The sequence below is a fragment of the Salmo salar genome, chromosome 03, assembly GCF_965601325.2.
Source record: "Salmo salar chromosome 03, fSalSal1, whole genome shotgun sequence".
Lineage (NCBI taxonomy): Eukaryota > Metazoa > Chordata > Actinopteri > Salmoniformes > Salmonidae > Salmo > Salmo salar.
In genome coordinates, this window is record NC_138293.1 from 75,687,263 (window position 1) to 75,707,821 (window position 20,559).

Sequence of the window (20,559 nt, forward strand, 5' to 3'; positions counted from 1 at the left end):
GCTCTTGCTGTTTACCTTATCCACATCCCAGGGCTGCCTCCTCAACAGAAAGGGCTTTACTCCCTACTACACCAGCTTTCTACTGCACTAACTACTCTCCTACCCCACTAGCTATTCTCCTACTCTACTAGCTACTCTTCTACTACACTAGCTACTCTTCTTCCCCATTAGCTACTCTCCTACCCCACTAACTACTACCCTACCCATCTAGCTACTCTTCTACCCTACTAGCTACTCTCCTACCCCACTAACTACTACCCTACCCATCTAGCTACTCCTCTACCCTACTAGCAGATCTCCTACCCCACTAGCTACACTCCTACTCCACTAGCTACTCTCTTATCCCACTAGCTAGCTACCCTCCTATCCTACTAGCTACTCTCCTACCCTACTAGCTACTCTCCCAATGCACTAGCTACTCTCCTAACCATCTAGCTACTCTCTTACCCTACTAGCTACTCTCCCAATGCACTAGCTACTCTCCTAACCATCTAGCTACGCTCCTACCGTACTAGCTACTCTCCCAATGCACTAGCTACTCTCCTAACCATCTAGCTACTCTTCTACCCTACTAGCTACTCTCCTACCCCACTGGCTACTCTCCTACCCTACTAGCTACTCTCCTACCTTACTAGCTACTCTCCTACCCCACTAGCTACTCTCCTACCCCACTAGCTACTCTCCTACCCCATGAGTTACTCTCCTACCCTACTAGCTACTCTCGAAATGCACTAGCTACTCTGCTACCCCACTAGTTACTCTCCTACCCCACTAGTTACTCTACTACCCTACTAGCTACTCTCCTAATGCACTAGCTACTCTCCTACCCCACTAGTTACTCTTCTACCCCACTGGCTATATTCCTACCCCACTAGCTACTCCTCTACCCATCTAGCTACTCTTCTACCCAACTAGCTACTCTCCTACCCATCTAGCTACTCTCCTACCCCACTAGCTACTCTCCTACCCCACTATCTACCCTCCTACCCTACTAGTTACTCTCCTACCCTACTAGTTACTCTCCTACCCCACTAGCTACTCTCCTAATACACTAGCTACTCTCCTACCCATCTAGCTCCTATTCTACCCTACTAGCTACTCTCCCACCCCACTAGCTACTCTCCTACCCCACAAGCTACTCTCCTACCCCACTAACTACTCTCCTACCCACTAACTACTCTCCTACCCTACTAGCTATTCTCCTACCCCATGAGCTACTCTTCTACCCTAATAGCTACTGTCCTACCCTAACAGCTACTCTCCTACCCCACTAGCTACTCTCCTAAAACACTAGCTACTCTCCTACCCCTCTAGCTACTCTGCTACCTTACTAGCTACTCTCATACTGCACTAGCTACTCTCCTACCCATAATAGCTACTTTCCTACTACACTAGCTACTCTCCTACTACACTAGCATTGTACTACACTAGGTACTCTCCTACCCCACTAGCTACTCTCCTACCCTACTAGCTACTCTCCCACCCCATTAGCTAGTCTTCTACCCTACTAGCTACTCTCATACCCCACTAGCTACTCTCCTACCCTACCAGCTACTCTCATACCCTACCAGCTACTCTTCTACCCCACTAGCTACTCTCCTAAAGCACTAGCTACTCTCCTACCCCTCTAGCTACTCTTCTACCTTACTAGCTACTCTCATACTGCACTAGTTACACTCCTACCCCTAATAGCTACTTTTCTACTACACTAGCTACTCTCCTACTACACTAGCTACTCTCCTACTACACTAGCTACTCTCCTAGTACACTAGCTACTCTCCTACTACACTAGCTACTCTCCTACCCCTAATAGCTACTTTCCTACTACACTAGCTACTCTCCTACTACACTAGCTACTTTCCTACTACACTAGCTACTCTCCTACTACACTAGCTACTCTCCTACTACACTAGCTACTCTCCTACTATACTAGCTTTAGCCCACTGCCCCTCTAACCTGGGACGAGCAGACTTTGATTGACAGTTTCCGTGACTATCGTTCAGGTAGAGAATGGGATCAGATTAAGGACAGAGGCACGATGATGAGAGAGATGAGTGAGAGGTTTGAGTCCCATTTACATTTTAAACACCCCTCTGCCCCTTGAGGAAGGAATACTCCAGCGTAAAGGGGAAGGGGCCTCAAAGGGAAAAGACAGATTGCTTTTTAAAAGATCACCAGATTGCACTGGAGAGTAGAGAATACTTATTTTAGATGTCTGTAAGTCTTTTGGGAGTTCTTACCCCAAGGCAGGGACGCGGGGAGTCCTTTTGAGCTTGTCAATCAAAGCACAGGGCATCTTTTATAGATTTTCATATTTCACTTGAAATCTTAATTGACTTGTTTTGACTGGGTATGACACCGTCTACAAAGACTGCTGTGGGCTTTTCAGTCATACTGTATGTGTAAAATATGGTTCATCTGAAAAGGGAAATCCATATGATTTTATGGATTTATTGTACATATTCTCACCCCCTTGGGTGTTTTATATTTTAACCAGTCCCCATTTACTAGTGGAGTAGCCGCCCAACCCACAGCATGCTGTGTGCAGTACTGTATTTTAATGGCTTCTGCGCCAGAAGACAGCGCTAACGCTAATTAGCAGACATTAAACACTGTCGCTGGATCAGATTTAAACAGGCAGGGGGTTCGGGCCTGGCCTCCATCACACAACACCTGCTAATGAGCCAATCACACAAAGAGACAAGGGTTAAAGGGGCAGGCATCTACTCAATGATCCAATCACATGCTAATCCCCAGGAAAAGATGCCCCCTTTTCTCCATTATACTGAGGCTTTGCATTTCTGAGTGGGGGGGAAATGAATAGAATTCCCACAACACAAAATAAAACAATAGGAGCATTTCCCAGGCTGCCCAGACATCACATGGGCATGGGTATGCATTTAGGTTGTGGGTAAGATCCAAAACAGCAGAGGTCCAGGGTCAGATCAGGTGATGGTGCATAAGTTAACTCACGATTCACGAACATAACTTTATAATTGTCTTCTGAACTACCTCATTACTACTTCATAACTTCTTCAGTTATGCATTCATGACTGCATAGAGAGAGATGCTGAGTCACTGGATGTGTAGGGCCCCTTAGGCTCTGGCTCAGCACTTAGGAGGTTGGAAAAACAAACTCTTCACTCTGTAGTTGGTCTCCTCTCTTCCTTTTGACGACAAAGCTCTCTCTATCACTCCTCTGAGTGGATAGAAACTGTGCCACGCCACTGAGACCCCAGAGAGAGAGAGATAAAGAAAAGGGGAGATAGAAAGGGAGGGAGAAAGAGGAGATATGTAGAGAGACAGAAAGAGAGAGATAAGTTGAAAGCGCTAAAGAGATGGAGAGAGGAGTAAGTAGAGCATGGTTCTCCTCAGTATAAGAGGACTGACTGTGTCTCTGCCATGGATTTTTGAATTAAAGGAAGGTAGGTCGCTCCAGGCTCTATAGAGAGACCACTTCACATTCCTGAAGCTCTTGCTTTTGTTTTCACTTCCTTGTTCCGTTTAAAAAGTTGCTCTCCTCCTTCACGACCATTCATCATGTATTTCCCACAAGGCAGTGGTGCTGTCTCCCACCGAATACTGGACCATCCTGTCCACTCTCTCTCTCTGGCTCTCTCGCTCACCCAAATATCGAAGGCTGGGTCACATGTAGCATAGGTAAAGGGGTATACATTGGTAAAACACAGATATCAGATGTAAATTGTGTAGACTACTCATCCTTCCCTCCTTCATAACCTCCCATGTTAAGACTTCTTTGGTGACATTTCCAAAGTCGTATCTAAGTATGTACACACAAAGGGATAATATCTGAGACTCGCTATGTACAATAATAAAATATGTAACCTAAATTCACTTTGTTACCACTTTCATCTCTCACTTGTATATGCCTAGTCCAGCTAGCATAGAATCTCCTAACAGACCCAACAGGTGAACACACAGACATACAGACTTCCATTACAGCATCTAGCTAAGTGTACAGTGTGTGTTGTAGGGTAACAGTGTTACAGTGTTATGAGAGCTCACCTATCTGTTCCGGTCTGTGTGTCTGTGTCTGGACCTGGGCCTGGACCTGGGCTGCATGCTGCTGCTCCTGCAGACTCTGGCTGTCCACTGAGATGCCGCTGTCGCTGTGCAGCTTCTCCCCCTCCGGCGTCACCGTTTGATTGGCTGCTGTGGCTTGGTGGTTGTTAGCCGGCTGTTTGTTCTGCTTGCAGCTGTTCCACCTGGGAAGGTGTGAACGGAGAAGAAGTGAGTCATGCCCGCAACACTGTGTTCCCAGAAGTGGTTTAATTGATGTGATGCACGTAATGGACGTTTTGTGGTTGGGATGGTCATCAGGAAACGTGGAAGGGACGAGGAGTGATCAGTCAACAAACATCTCTGAAAGTCTTCCAGTAAACCTAAAGGACCAGCAGGGAAACAAGCCTTCTGGCTTCATAGTGGTTTTATCCTCAGTCATTTTTACTGTAATGTTGTCTCTGGCTGGAGCAGCCTCCTAGTCGTAATGATCCAATCTAATCAATCAGTCAATCAAAGCCTTTTAACAGACAGTGTTGGACCTGTTTATACAGTGGAAGGAGATAGATATTAAAGAAGCCCCGTAACTGTTTGTGTTGACGAAGTAGCCACTCGGATTTCAACTGGACTGCACTTTACAATCGATACTGGATTTGATGATGAGCTTGTTTACTTGGTACATGGTGTGTTTGAATCGGCGTGTGTGTGTGTATGTGTTGTGTGCAAATGCTTGTGTGTGTATGTGTGCGTGCTTCTGTGTGCGTCATTTCTAATGTTTAATATGTCACTGACCTCTGTCAATCATTTTACTCTGAGTGTGTGACCTTTGAAATGCATTATGGTGTGTGTGTGTGTGGTGTGTGTGTGTGTGTGTGTGTGTGTGTGTGTGTGTGTGTGTGTGTGTGTGTGTGTGTGTGTGTGTGTGTGTGTGTGTGTGTGTGTGTGTGTGTGTGTGTGTGTGTACGTGTGTGTGTGTGTGCGTGCGTGCGTGCGTGCATGCTGGCGTGCGTGCGTAACCATGTGGTGTAACTGGGTCAATGTCTTGCCATTCCACAACAGGCCTGAATATTTCACCATACAGTCGCTCTCTATCTGGCTCCCTGCCTTTCTTTAGCCATGGGCTACATCACTCAAACACCATCCTGCCTGTCATTCCCCTTCCGACTAGTCAACCTCTCTGTCCTAGTTCACTCTCTCCCTCCTCCAGCCTGAGCCCACTGTCTGCATACATGTATCATCCTCCCTGCTTTGTCTCTGGTCCTACCTGTGTGATAGCTGCTTATATCTGTGTGATAGCTGCTTATATCTGTGTGATAGCTGGTTATATCTGTGTGATAGCTGCTTATATCTGTGTGATAGCTGCTTATATCTGTGTGATAACTGCTTCTACCTGTGCTCATATCCTATCTCCCTGCTTTGTCTATGCTCCCACTCCATGGCCCCTCACCTTTTGAAGACGATGTAGGCCACCAGCCCCACCACCACAGCAGCCAGGATGGAGCAGTATATGGGGATGAGGTTCTCGTTGAAGCCCGGTCTGATGAAGTGAGGGCTGGGCTGGGCCGTGGTGCTCTCTCCCCCCGGGGAGGGGCTGCTGGAGCTGTCTGGTGGGAAGATGTCTGTGAAAGAGGGGGAAGACATGTCCAGGGGAAAGGTGGGCGACGTGTAGGACGGGAGGAGAGGATCTAAGGAGAGTGAAGGAAGAGAGGAAAAAGGAGAGATTGCTATTATATAAGACAGGAAGAGGTCATTTTCATATGAGGTCATTATTTTATGGTAAGAATGTTTTATTAAAAAAAAAATCACACACTTAACCAGCAGTAATAATAGCCAGTTTAGGAATACATTATCATTGGCTAAGCAACCTACATCAAGTCTCCTTGGAACCAGCACATTGTACTGTAGTTAGCACACCGGTATATCAAAAAGGGAATTTACAATGAGGACCAGGGAAATAAAAACAAACAAAAAAAGATACGTTTCCCCATAATAAAAAAATTAATTTCATGAACTATAACTGTATACATCCTTCTTCAAGTAGTTCTGAGCCTGAGTTTAGTCACGACGATGTCCCTAAGCAGATGTTTGAGTGACAGTGCACACATGTGAATGCTTGTTCTTATAGGCAGATGGGCTCCGGCTAAGATGTTATCTGGAGAAAAAGGGGGAATGCTTCTAGAGGAGGAGGAGATGGGAGGCAAACTGTCACTTACCCACATAATAACCCAAGCCCAGCAGCACATCATGACTCTCTCACCAGGGCTGCATACCAAAGGGCATCCTATTTCCTACATAGTGCACTACTTTTGACCAGAACTCATAGGGCTCTGGTCAAAAGTAGTACAATATTATATAGGGAATAGGGTGCCATTTGGGACGCACTCCAAGTTCTTCTCTATATGGGAGCATGACTGTGATCTCTGTACATAACATGGCACACACCATGTGGAGTACCCGCAGTACAAAGTCAGGGGCTTTAGAGGGTCAGTGTGTTCAGCTTAACCTCTGGTGCTGCAGGCCAGGGAGGGCAGCAGTAGGATCTCTCTCTCTCTCTCTCTCTCTCTCTCTCTCTCTCTCTCTCTCTCTCTCTCTCTCTCTCTCTCTCTCTCTCTCTCTCTCTCTCTCTCTCTCTCTCCCTCTCTCCCTCTCCCTCTCCTACTGGAGGGGTCTGGTTTTCATCAGGCTTAACTCACTGAAGAGGAGACATTTTTATAAATTGTCCCATTTCCTCTCTCTCTTTCTGTTTCTCTGTAAATTGCATTAATGATCAACTGCTATTTTCCAGTGTGCCAGCAACACCATGGCTGCCCAGAGGCCTTCTTGCTTCTGCTTCCCTTGGCAACGTACATACAGCACAGGACAACTCAGTCATGTTCTTTGTAGTGGTTACCCTGTTATCTGCTGTGTCACGCACTCCTACTGTGTGTGTTGTGTAATAAAACTGTTATGCTTCAAGCATTAGATGTAGCTACAGTATGTCTGCCAGTATCCACACCTCGAGGGGAGTGTGGTGGATGGTGGTGGTGTGGATATGAAGGAGTAATCCCCAACAGAACAGAACCCCATGCAGGCTTCCTCAGCCCTCAAATAATATGATTTTCCTGTGTTTTATAAACACCGGGTCAGACCTAAAAGTCGGAAACATTCCACAGGGATGTTGGTCTGTTGACATCAGGCAGGATGGGTCCATGGACTCATGCTGCTTACGCCAAATCCTGACTCTGCCATCAGCATAACGCAACAAGAACCGGGATTCGTCGGACCAGGGAACATTTCTCTACTCCTCAATTGTCCAGTGTTGGTGATTGCGTTCCCACTGGAGCCACTTCTTGTTGTTTTTAACTGATAGGAGTGGAACCTGGTGTGCTCGTCTGCTGCAGTAGCCCATCCGTGACAAGGATCGACGAGTTGTGCGTTCCGAGATGTTGTTCTGCACACCACTGTTGTACTGCGCCGTTATTTGTCTGTTTGTGGCCCACCTGTTAGCTTGCCCAATTCTTGTAATTCTCCTTCGTCGTTGCTTATCCACAAGCTGTTGTCGCCCACAGGACTACCATTGACTGGATTTTGTGTTTGTTGCACCATTCTCTTCGTAAAAAGCCCAGGAGGCCAGCTGTTTCTGAGATAGTGGATCCGGCGCACCTGGCACCGACGATCAAACCAGACTCAAAGTCACTTAGGTCACTCGATATGCCCATTCTAACATTCAATTGAACAGGAACTGAATGCCTCAATGCCTGGCTGCCTGCTTTAGATAGCAAGCCATGGCCAAGTGACTCACTGTCTGTAGGAGCGATCAATTTTTGTGAAACGTGGTGGTGTACCTAAAAAACTGGCTGGTGAGTGTATCTTTCCACACTACGAGTGAGGTTGGTATAATACGGTGAAATTGTGAAATTTACGATTATGCCATTTTAGTGAAAGAGCTGTTTGAAAATACTGCCTGAAATTTCTGCCTGTTTTGGTGGGATGGAGTTTTGGCCTGCCTGGTGACATCACCAGACCAATAAGAACGAGTTCCAAACCTCTCTGCCAATAACAGCTAGTTTTCAGTTTTCCCCACCCCACTTGAGAAATTACTCTTTGCTAAGAAGCTATTTTTCTTTGTTTTTGACCATTTTAATTCAAAACAATCACTGTAAAGTACTTAATTGTTACCCAGAATTGATTTGATATTGAGATAAAAATGGCTGCAATGGAACTTTAAGAACACAGTGAAGTATGAAATGGCAGTTCTGGTCAGTGATGTGGTCTCTTGACAGTTTGACACAAAGAAAAGCAGTGGAGCATCACAATAATAACGAACTGTCAAAATTCAGCACTTCTTTTTATTACTGACAAGGCTGTTTTTCATTTTTTTTCTCCACATTGATTGAATGCATATTTATTTACGCTCCCCAGGGACACTGATGGGAGTCTTAGGGTACATTTGTTAAATTCTGCAGCTTGTTAAGACTCAGATATCTCCTAGCTGTTTCCTTGGCGATGACAGGACATTCCTTTGTCCGTAGGGAGGGATAGGTTTACTGAAACTGTAGAGAATACCGTTCCACACTGGACACTCCCTGCTCACAGCCACGTCACACCAAGACACAAAAATAAAACTCAACCTATTTAAAGGCATGGTATGGATTTCAGGGAATTATTTTAGGCCAAGGTCAGGTCACAAGTGTGTGGCCAGTGGGAATGGTAGTCACGTTTCCAGTCTGTCAGTCCCAGTGCAGGTGTAACAGAACATGCAGACGCAGACTCAGTCTCAACCTTTAAGTCTTTACTGAAAACATATCTCTTCAGTAGGTCCTATGATTAAGTGTAGTCTGGCCCAGGGGTGTGAAGGTGAACGGAAAGGCTGGAGCAACGAACTGCCCTTGCTGTCTCTGCCTGGCCGGTTTCCCCTCTTTCCACTGGGATTGTCTGCCTCTACCCCTATTATGGGGGCTGAGTCACTGGCTTACTGGTGTTCTTCCATGCCGTCCCTGGGAGGGGTGCGTCACTTGAGTGGGTTGAGTCACTGACGTGGTCTTCCTGTCTGGGTTGGCGCCCCCCCTTGGGCTGTGCCGTGGCGGAGATCTTTGTGGGCTATACTCGGCCTTGTCCCGGGATGGTATGTTGGTGGTTGGAGATATCCCTCCAGTGGTGTGGAGGCTGTGCTTTGGCAAAGTGAGTGGGGTTATATCCTACCTGTTTGGCCCTGTCCGGGGGTTTCATCGGATGGGGCCACAGTGTCTCCTGACCCCTCCTGTCTCAGCCTCCAGTATTTATGCTGCAGTAGTTTATGTGTCGGGGGTCTAGGGTCAGTCTGTCACATCTGTAGTATTTCTCTTGTCTTTTCCGGTGTCCTGTGTGAATTTAAATATGCTCTCTCTAATTCTCTCTTTCTCTTTCTTTCTTTCTCTCTCGGAGGACCTGAGCCCTAGGACCATGCCTCAGGACTACCTGGCTTGATGACTCCTTGCTGTCCCCAGTTCACCTGGCCGTGCTGCTGCTCCAGTTCCAACTGTTCTGCCTGCAGCTATGGAACCCTGACCTGTTCACCGGACGTGCTACCTGTCCCAGACCTGTTGTTCCAGACCTGCTGGAACCCTGACCTATTCACCGGACGTGCTACCTGTCCCAGACCTGCTGTTTTCAACTCTCTAGAGACAGCAGGAGCGGTAGAGATACTCTCAAAGATCGGCTATGAAAAAGCCACGTGTTACTGACTTGTTGCACCCTCGACAACTACTATTATTATTTGACAATGCTGGTCATTTATGAACATTTGAACATCTAGGCCATGTGCTGTTATAATCTCCACCCGGCACAGCCAGAAGAGGACTGGTCACCCCTCATAGCCTGGTTCCTCTCTAGGTTTCTTCCTAGGTTTTGGCCTTTCTAGGGAGTTTTTCCTAGCCACCGTGCTTCTACACCTGCATTGCTTGCTGTTTGGGGTTTTAGGCTGGGTTTCTGTACAGCACTTTGTGATATCAGCTGATGTAAGAAGGGCTATATAAATAAATTTGATTTGATTTGATGCTTGAACTTTCAGGAACTGCGCTTCTCCTTCCATCTCTATTCACCAATCAGTTACAGTCGGTTTAGCATTATGGTGATTAAACAAGAGGTTCCCAAAGATGAGATTTCCACAATCACTTCAAATTCCCCTCTTTCCACTTTTTCCACTGCGTGAGTCATACAGTGCATGTAGCGACTACGTCAGCCATATAATTCTACAATGACCACACACACACACACACACCATTTATTCACACCTTTGGAGACGGTGTGTGTGAGTTCTGATAGCCGTGTCCATTTCATCCGGTACCCTACGGATGGCAATCTGGGGTGATCACAGTGAGTCAGAGTGACTCAACACTCACTGTCACCAACACAAGCTTGGTCTTTTCCTCCTTCTAGCTGTATCTCTTTTTTCTCTCTTTCTTTCTATATTCCATCTGAACCCCTTGCCCTCTTTCTCTCTGTTTTTCTCTCATATCTCATGCTTACCTGCATGTATGTATCAACCCTGTGCTGATCTAGAAAGTAAGGCAGTTAACTGGGAAATAAACCTGCGGCTCCAGTGCCTGTCTCGGTCGGCTAAGCGTGTTAGCCAAAGGCGGCCGTGGTTTAACTGTTTTATTTCAGCTTCAATGGATTTTAAATGTCTCTGAAACAAATAAAACTTCCCTGAGCTTTTATGAGCCCAGGCCTGTGAATAACTGTTTATTAGGGGGAGTGGAGGAGGATAGAGAAATGCTATTTAATTGTATTTTATTTGGCATTTTAGTTTTTTTATTGTAAAGGTAACCCTGTACAGTGCCTTAAGAATGTATTCATACCCCTTGACTTACTCCACATTTTGTTGTTACAGCCTGAATTCAAAATTGATTAAATATATGTTTTCCTCACCCATCTACACACAATATGACATAATGACAAAGTGAACACGTTTTTAGAATTTTTGCAAATGTATTGAAAATGAAATACAGAAATATCTAATTTACATAAGTATTCACACCCCTGAGTCAATACTTTGTAGAAGCACCCTTGGCAGCAATTACAGCTGTGAGTCTTTCTGGGTACGTCTCTTAGAGCTTTTCAAGCTCTGTCAAATTGGTTGCTGATCATTGCTAAACAACCATTTTCAGGTCTTGTCATAGATCTTCAAGTAGATTTAAGTCAAAACTGTAACTCGGCCACTCAGGAACATTTACTGTCTTCTTGGTAAGCATCTTTAGTGTAAATGTGGCCTTGTGTTTTAGTTTCTTGTCCTGCTGAAAGGTAAATTAATCTCCAAGTGTCTGGCGGAAAGCAGACTGAAGTTTCCTCTAGGATTTTGCCTGTGCTTAGCTCCATTCCATTTCTTTTTTATCCTGAAAAACTCCCCAGTCCTTAATGATTACAAGCATACCCATAGCATGATGCAGCCACCACTATACTAGAAAATATGGAGAGTGGTACAGGTGTTGTATTGATTTGCCACAAACATAACACTTTGTATTCAGGACAAAAAGTGAATTTCTTTGCCACATTTTCTGCAGTAATACTTTAGTGCCTTATTGCAAACAGGATGCATGTTGTGGAATATTTGAATTCTGTACAGGCTTCCTTCTTTTCACTCAATTAGGTTAATATTGTGAAGTGACGACAATGTTGTTGATCCATCCTCAGTTTCCTCCTATAACTGCCATTAAACTCTGTAACTGTTTTAAAGTCACCATTGGCCTCTTGTTGAAATCCCTGGTAACTGAGTTAGGAAGGTTGCTTGTATATTTGTAGTGATTGGGTGTATTAATACACCATCCAAAGTGTAGTTAATAACTTCACCATACTCAAAGGGATATTCAATGGGATATTTAACCTATCTTCTAATAGGTGCCCGTCTTTTTGCGAGGCATTGGAAAACCTCCCGGGTCTTTGTGGTTGAATCTGTGTTTGAAATTCACTGCTCAACTGAGGGCCATTAAAGATAATTGTATGTGTGGGGTACAGAAATGAGGTAGTCGTTAAAAAATCATGCTAAACACTATTATTGCGCACAGAGTGAATCCATGCAACTTATTATGTGACTGGTTAAGCAGATTTTTACTCCAGAATTTTTTTTAGGCTTGCCATAACAAAGGGGTTGACTGCGTATTGACTCAAATACATTACAGCATTTCATTTTTAATTAATTTGTCCAACAACAAAAAAAGTATAGAAACATAATTCCACTTTGACATTATGGGGTATTGTGTGTAGGCCAGTGACAAAAGATCTCAATTTAATATATTTTAAATTCAGGCTGTAACACAACAAAATATGGAAAAAGTCAAGGCACTGTATTCCCTCCTTGGTTCCTTGCAGTCAAGTTGGGGTGGAGGACAGTTATCAAACATACCACACGCACAATGACCTCTTTATCTATCAGAGAACACTCTCCCACTGTCTCATTACGGCCTATCTCTATCTGCCTAGGCCTCTTGTAAACACCACACACACACACACACACACACACACACACACACACACACACACACACACGCACACACACACAGACAGACAGACACTTCTCTCTCCCCGGATTAAATTATTCAAGTTGGCATTCTGCTTTCCATAGAGAGTGAGAGTTAATAGGGAGAGTGTGGGTAGAGAGAGAGTCAGAAAGGGACAGTATTAGGAGAGTGTATGGGAGCGATGAGGAGAGTGGGGGAGAGAGGAGGGAAGGGGGAGAGAGGAGGTGAGAGGATGGAGGAGTAGAGGAACAGAAGCGCTGCTGTAAAGTGCTCTGATTAGCAGGAGTAATTACACTGCAGCAGTGAAGGCACTGAATGACCCACTCCTCCCCTCATCCCTTTTCCCCTCTTTTCCCTTGGCCTAACCACTCAAGGCTGCTCAGGGAGAAAGGGAAGGAGAGACGGGAGGAGAAGAGAGGCTGAGAGAGAGAGAGAGAGAGAGTGGGGGAAGAGATAAGGAGGGAGAGACAAAGAATTTCTCCCTATTTATCTAAGAAGGGTCTGTAGGTGATAAGCTGAGTCATGAACAGCTAAACTTTAGTGTTTAAGGAATTGTGCAATAACCCTGTCTCACACACAGTCTGCACACTCACCAACACACACAACCGCATGGTGGAGGAGAGAGACAGCTGAGCTGAGAGATGAAGAGAGGAACAGAGAGGGAAGGAGAGAGAGAGAGATGTGAGCTGAGAGAGGATGAGAGAGAGAGAGAGAGAGAGAGGGAAGGAGATAGGGAGAGATGTGAGCTGAGAGAGGATGAGAGAGAGAGAGTTGTGAGCTGAGAGAGGATGAGAGAGATAGAGAGATGTGAGCTGAGAGAGATAAAGAGAGAGGGAGAGAGAGAGAGAGAGAGAGAGAGTGTCTGTCTAAGTCCGTGTGGGTCCTGCAGAGTGTTCGGTGCTCATAAAGGTCAGCCAGCGAAACCTGAGTGTGAGCAGGAGAAACCCCAGCACTCTTATCGACCCTCCAGTCCACACAGAACAGCACATCTGATGCCCCCCCCTCATCATTCTCTCATTGTGAGTGATCGCCACTCGGAAACAGCTGGATATGAAGGGAGTATGTGAAAATGCCTGCTGCAGCTACTTAAACACGCACACACATTTGAGCACACGCACACGCACACACACACACACACACACACACACACACACACACACACACACACACACACACACACACACACACACACACAGTGTCAGCAAGATTGAGATCTAGTATCACACACATTGACTGAGTTAGACTCAATCAGATCAAGCGTTAACTGCCGAAGTCTGGATAATTTTTTACTGCAAAAACGGTTTGAATGGTCCACTGGCTCCCAGAGGCAAGATTTTGATTGGATGTTGTGTTTCAAGAACCCTCCCCCACACGCCCATAGAAGGGGTGCTGTGTGTTATGTGCGTCACTGTTATCCCATCCTGTAGCTCTAACTCCAAAAGGTTTTGGGACACAGTAAAGTCCATAGAGAATAAGAGTACCTCCTCCCTGCCCACTGCACTGAGGCTAGGAAACACTGTCACCACCGATAAATCCACGATAATCGAGAATTTCAATAAGCATTTCTCTACGGCTGGCCATGCTTTTGTCGTGTCTTTGGCTATGCCGGATTAAGTGATATGACATGCTATTCTATAAAATAATTTGTCTGTAATTAATATTACCTGATTAAGCTAATCAGGTTAATGTAATTAACTAGAAAGTCGGGGGCAACACGAAATAATGTTTATAGAGCTGTTATCTTCCGAATTATCTCTTAAAGACGGTAATCTTTTACATCAATAGCAGTCAATATTTAATCGTCACTTTATTCAGTCTCATCTCAAGTAAATTCTTGGTTATCTTCACGAACCCTGGCTAACAAGTTGAATCAGCAATACAAAATGTTGTTAAATTATTTATTTACTAAATACCTAAATAATCACACAGAATTACATCTACCCAGAATGGATCATACATTGATTACAAATTGTCATAAATAAAACGTCCCTAGTGGACGGAACAGATATGACGGCTGGTTACACAAAGAAAAGGGGGTTGGGTTTGATTGAAAGAGCGGGAAGACTGAGGAACAAAGGGAGAAGCTATGTGTCTATCGGGCCGTAGGCAGCTACTCTATCGTAAATACAGAATCTTATGCATTCTAAATAACTGCCCATTTGGAAAATGCAGTAAATATTTACTCTGAGCTGCGCTTCAATCGGTTGGTCGTAAATAGGAGGCGGGTTGTCCAGCATGGATCTCCGGTCCTCTGAAGACTGTCTAGTGGTGAACTGGAGCATGGTAGAATGGATACTCTGTCCGTCCTCTCCTAGCCCACGTTTAGCGGGCGGAGGGTGTAGCACTTCTTTAGTGAATAAGAGTTCAAAGTTCATACCAAGTTGCCATATTTTTAAGCTCATGCTATATTCTGGCTGGTATAGTCAAAATTCAACCTTCCGGCGTGTAGGTCGTCACCTTCACATTGAAATTTCATGCCAATTTCGTTAGGTTCTTGCGGATTTTGGCTTAGTTCTGTAGGTGGTCTTTGTCCTTTCAACTTGGGGACTGCCAGTCCGCACGTCCTCGGAACAGCAAGTTACATTTTCGTCAAGGGGCTTATATAGGATTGGGAGAGAGGGCTGTGTTTCATAGTTTACAACCACTGTCTGTTCACATGGGCGGGGCCACTGAGTTGGCAGAGTTTACTCTATGACAAACCGTTCTCTCATTAAGAAGCTAAATTACATTTCATCTTTTCACAAATAGTTTCATATTTAAACATTTAAATTGCACAACGATTCCATGTGAATCTGATAACTATAATGTGTAGACTTTCCCAGGTACAGTTTATGTCGTCCTATCATCAGTAATCATGTCTCAGACGCCAACTGAACTGACATCATATTCATTAAGTCCCAACGCATATTTTCAACTGGTTGGATTACCGAAATACGGTTCAGTTTCCCATCTTTTTATGTCACCAGACTCTCTCTCAATGTTAACAAAGGGATTTTAAATAGTCACATCGGTAGAGAGAGGAAAAAGGGGAAAGGTATTTATGGGGGTCATAAACCTCCCCCCTCAGGCCAACGTCATGACACTTTCCTCCTGGCTACCCCAACCCCGGCCAACAGCTCCGCCCCGACGCAGCTACTTGCCCAAGCCTCCCCAGCTTCTCCTTCACCCAAATCCAGATAGCTGATGTTATGAAAGAGCTGCAAAACCTGGACCCGTACAAATCAGCTGGGCTAGACAATCTGGACCCTCTCTTTCTACACCTCCAATTGACTCAAATGATGTCAATTAGCCTATCAGAAGCTTCTAAAGCCATGACATCATTTTCTGGAATTTTCCAAGCTGTTTAAATTAGTATATGTAAACTTCTGATCCACTGGAATTGTGATATAGTGAATTATAAGTGAAATAATCTGTCTGTAAACAATTGTTGAAAAAATAACTTGTGTCATGCAAAAAGTATATGTCCTAACCGACTTGCCAAAACTATAGTTTGTTCACAAGAAACTTGTGGAGCGGTTGAAAAACGAGTTTTAATGACTCCAACATAAGTGTATGTAAACTTCCGACTTCAACTGTACATCTGGCCCTTCTTTGGACACTGTGTTAACAAACCTCCAAACGAGCTTCATTTGAGAAACCAAGGCTGTTGAGTCTGCCGATAAGATAAGGGTATGTTTGGCACCGTGAGAGATGGAGGCTTTGTTGCGAAATAAGAAGCCAATTCTAGATTTTATTTTGGATTGGAGATGCTTAATGTGAGTCTGGAAGGAGACTTTACAGTCTAGCCAGACACCTAGGTATTTGTAGTTGTCCACATATTCTAAGTCAGAACCGTCCAGAGTAGTGATGCTAGACGGGCAGGCAGGTGCGGGCAGCGATCGGTTGAAGAGCATGCATTTAGTTTTACTAGCATTTAAGAGCAGTTGGAGGCCACGGAAGAAGTGTTGTATGGCATTACATTAAGAGGAAAATACTGCTCTTCAGAAATACAATTAATCAAAATACGCCATTTTAGACACCTCAAACGGGTTTCCCACATATGCATCCTTACTCAACAAACGCATCCCAACAAGAAGCAATTCATTATCATTCACACACATATCTTCCGCTCCAATTTTAGACAATTTCAACTACTGTTCTCCATTCAGAACATTCTTCTTCACCAGACGTGCTGCTTGATTTCAACTCAGCATCCACTTCCGCCATCTTCCCATACTCTAATCGACACATTGAAATGAAAGTGGACATGTAAATGTTGCATCATCTGCTCAGATGACAGATAAACCAATACATGTATTGACAAAAATTACTCATTGATATTGGTATGAGTGGGTTCATGTTGTTTTATAGATCTACACAAGCTGCGGTTTGCTATTTAGAGTTGATGGACTAGACTTTCCATTGCAACAATGATGTAATTTAATTTAACGTAGCTACAACAAGCTTTGGCTCAAAGCAGCCTCATAAATGTTTTCAGTCAGACATTCATGTTTGCCACACAGAGTTGAAATGTCTAGCCAACATTTTGAATTGAATAACATTGCTTGTGCACTTCAGAGCTGTAACGATTTAATGCTTTGGTTAAAGGCAAGTATAAACGCATACTAGTAGTAGTCATCATTCCTGCTGGAGAGTCGACACATTCTGGGTGACGCAAAACAATGTCAACATCTCACTGGCTTTTTCTCTGGCGAGCTCTCATTGGCTATTGCTGATCACAGTTCTAAAAGCTTGTTGTTACACATCTCACACTACAAGAGCATTGCAAATTTTGCTCCGATAAAATCAAACATGTTTGAAAATATCGGGATGTGTGGGACTGCTCGAAGATGAGATCGGTAGCCCTCAGATTGCATCTTTGACCTGCTCAAGTTAAATGAGCGTTGGTGATGGCCGCGTGCCCTGAGTAGGCAACGACATGGGGATTTTGTCTCAGATTTCAGGGACAGCTAAAATTGTGTAGTGTACACCCGGCATAACTCAATTGAACTGCTAATTAGCTGACTTTACACACTGTTAAGCTAAGTGAATTAAATGTCATCAGCTAGCAAACTTCCTATTAGCTAGCTATCTTGATGTAATCATTGTTAATTAAAAACACAGTCTCCAAATGCATTTGTAAATAATAACCATGAAATTGAATCTCCAGCTGTCAGTAAAGGGGGAGTGTAGGCTACTGGACAGGGCAGGTCATTTTGTGGCAGGACATTATGAAAAGATTGTCCAGTTCCAGTACCTAGATAGGAAAAGTTTGAGGACAGCGAGATAATAGCAACATAATATTCTGTGCTATGTAATTGAAGTATAATGAAGCCTGTTTCTTTGTGATGTTTTCTGTCTTCAGATATGGAACGCTGTGAAAGCCTGTTTGTGTCACACCCTGATCTGTTTCACCTGTCTTTGTGATGGTCTCCACCCCCCTCCAGGTGTAGCCCATCTTCAGCATTATCCCCTGTGTATTTATACATGTGTTCTCTGTTTGTCTGTTGCTAGTTCGTTTTATTCATAAAACCTACCAGCATTTGTTCCCCTGCTCCTGCCTGTTTTCTTGCTCCTGTTTTCTAGCCCTTCCCGGTGTTGACCGTTCTGCCTGTCCTGACCCTGAGACTGCCTGCCGTTTTGTACCTTACCCCACCGTTCTGGATTATTGACCCCTGCCTGCCCTGACCCTGAGACTGCCTGCCGTTCTGGACCCTTTACACGCTCTCTGGATTACTGACCACTGCCTGCCTTGACCTGTCATTTGCCTGCCCCTGTTGTTGTAATAGACTTTTGTTGCTTCGACACAGTCTGCATCTGGGTCTTACCTAAACGTGATAGTTTGCCGATGAAGAGAGAGGTCCAAATGAATGTTCCAAGAGACTAGGGGTATATCCTATATGCCATGGGTCATTTTGGCTAGCTACTTCTTGTCCCTCATGCTAGCCTTTACAACCAAATATCACTTCTGAAATGTCAACATTTTAAATATTGACATGGCCAGCATTGTAGACCATTTCTCCCCTCTTGCTGCAGATTTAACTGATCTAGAAATAACAGAGAAATGCTGTGAAAACCAGCATGCTGTAAACGTTCTCAAATGTTTTGTCACCACTGCTTGTTTTGTAGATTTTTTTTGTCCTCGTGCACTGTTGCTACTAATCTGGTGAGCACCAAATTTCGAGCTCAGCCCAAGCAAGGCATTTGATTGGTTTGACGTGTTGCGAGGCGTCAATCATTTACACCGGGTTCCGACCCTTCTTTAGCTGACTTCTGCCAAGGAACTTCCCCAGGCCTTGGTTCGCTATGAGGCTAACCAGCGATAGCCAACACCCGCATAGCTGATGTTTTGGCCATTGGAGCTGTCAAATAGGTGAGCTTCTGCTCTTGTAATCATTGTCACGAAGCCACACCCATCCCACTCACGTTAAAAGTTCAGAACAAGAAAGTCTAGGCTGTATAGAAATAATGAAGCTCAAATGAAATCACTATACAAAATAATGAGGATTTCTATCAGCCTAATCGAGGTGTAGATTACATGTCACATTCCTATGTTCGAACTTGTAAACAAGGCTGCATGAAATTTCTCATAACGTGACTCCGTGCAGTCAATGGCAATGTTCACTTTAGGTTTAATGAGCTGCTTGTGGATTTGACAACTCTAACGCAGTTCCAAATCTGACAACGCCAAAACAACTGCAATGCAGATGTTGGCTAAATCGGATCTGATTGAATCGAGCCCTTAGAGCCCCCTCCACGAAAGGGACAGATACAGCAACACATTCAAAACCACTGACAAACTGACGTGTGGACTACAGCACATTTGTCCTCATAGACCACCGGGGTGTCTTGGGATCAGAACAGTCATGGCAATGGTTCGATGGCGTCCACATGTTTCCGTGTGACCTTATGGGTGTATGACTGTGGCTACTTTCACATGCCAGAGTCCCCCTGACACACCACACAGGGTAAGGTCACCCAGAGCCACCCCATACTGCCACTACTGTTCCTAGCACTGTCCCTAGTCCTGTCTGTGGCCAGCGGAACACAACACAGGGTCACAGAGAAGAAGACAGAGCCCCGAGGTCAGAGGTGAGAGGTGCTCTGGTTGTGTGCTCTCTTTAACGCCACTGCTGGTGGTCCTCTATATGGTACAGCACAAGGCTGCATTGTACCCTACTGTACATCACTCATAATAGAAGGCCTGACATAGATGTTCACTCACTGTATGAGGCACACATGATGCGGTTTGACTGGATTTCTGCAGTCCATATGACTCTGACTCTCACGCAACTTATGAGTGATATAAGTGATATTCCCAATTCTCACATTTACTACTTTATTTTTTATAGAGTCAGTGAGAGAGAGAGAAAGAGAGAGAGAGAACATTGTATATAGACATATGACATGCGAAATGTCTTTATTCTTTTGGAACTTCTGTGAGTGTAATGTTTACTGTACATTTGTATTGTTTATTTCACTTTTGTTTATTATCCACTTCACTTGCTTTAGCAATGTTAACATATGTTTCCCATGACAATAAAGCCCTTGAATTGAATTGAGAGAGAAGAAGAAGGTAGTGAGGAAAACAGAGAAGGGAAGAGAGGACACAATTTCTTACACTTTCATGTCTGGACTAGTTCATGTTACTATGAATTGGGAAGGTTCTGGACTAGTTCATGTGACTATGAATTGGGAAGGTTCTGGACATGTTCATGTGACTATGAATTGGGAAGGTTCTGGACATGTTCATGTGACTATGAATTGGGAAGGTTCTGGACTTGTTCATGTGATTATTAATTGGGAAGGTTCTGGACTGGTTCATGTGATTATTAATTGGGAAGGTTCTGGACTGGTTCATGTGATTATGAATTGGGAAGGTTCTGGACTTGTTCATGTGATTATGAATTGGGAAGGTTCTGGACTGGTTCATGTGATTATGAATTGGGAAGGTTCTGGACTGGTTCATGTGATTATGAATTGGGAAGGTTCTGGACTGGTTCATGTGATTATGAATTGGGAAGGTTCTGGACTTGTTCATGTGATTATTAATTGGGAAGGTTCTGGACATGTTCATGTGATTATT

The 20,559-nt window shown here is 44.4% G+C and overlaps 1 protein-coding gene across 1 annotated transcript in view; it reads right to left on the minus strand.

The window, feature by feature from the left end:
* Nucleotides 1–20,559, minus strand: part of LOC106601645 (tumor necrosis factor receptor superfamily member 16) — a 46,912-nt gene that overhangs the window by 5,399 nt on the left and 20,954 nt on the right. Inside the window, exons 4-5 of the mRNA XM_045715380.2 lie at nucleotides 5,468–5,705; nucleotides 4,027–4,226 (exon numbers count right to left, since the gene is read on the minus strand). Coding sequence (XP_045571336.2) covers nucleotides 4,027–4,226; nucleotides 5,468–5,705 — 438 coding nt within the window. The remainder of the gene's footprint in view (nucleotides 1–4,026; nucleotides 4,227–5,467; nucleotides 5,706–20,559) is intronic.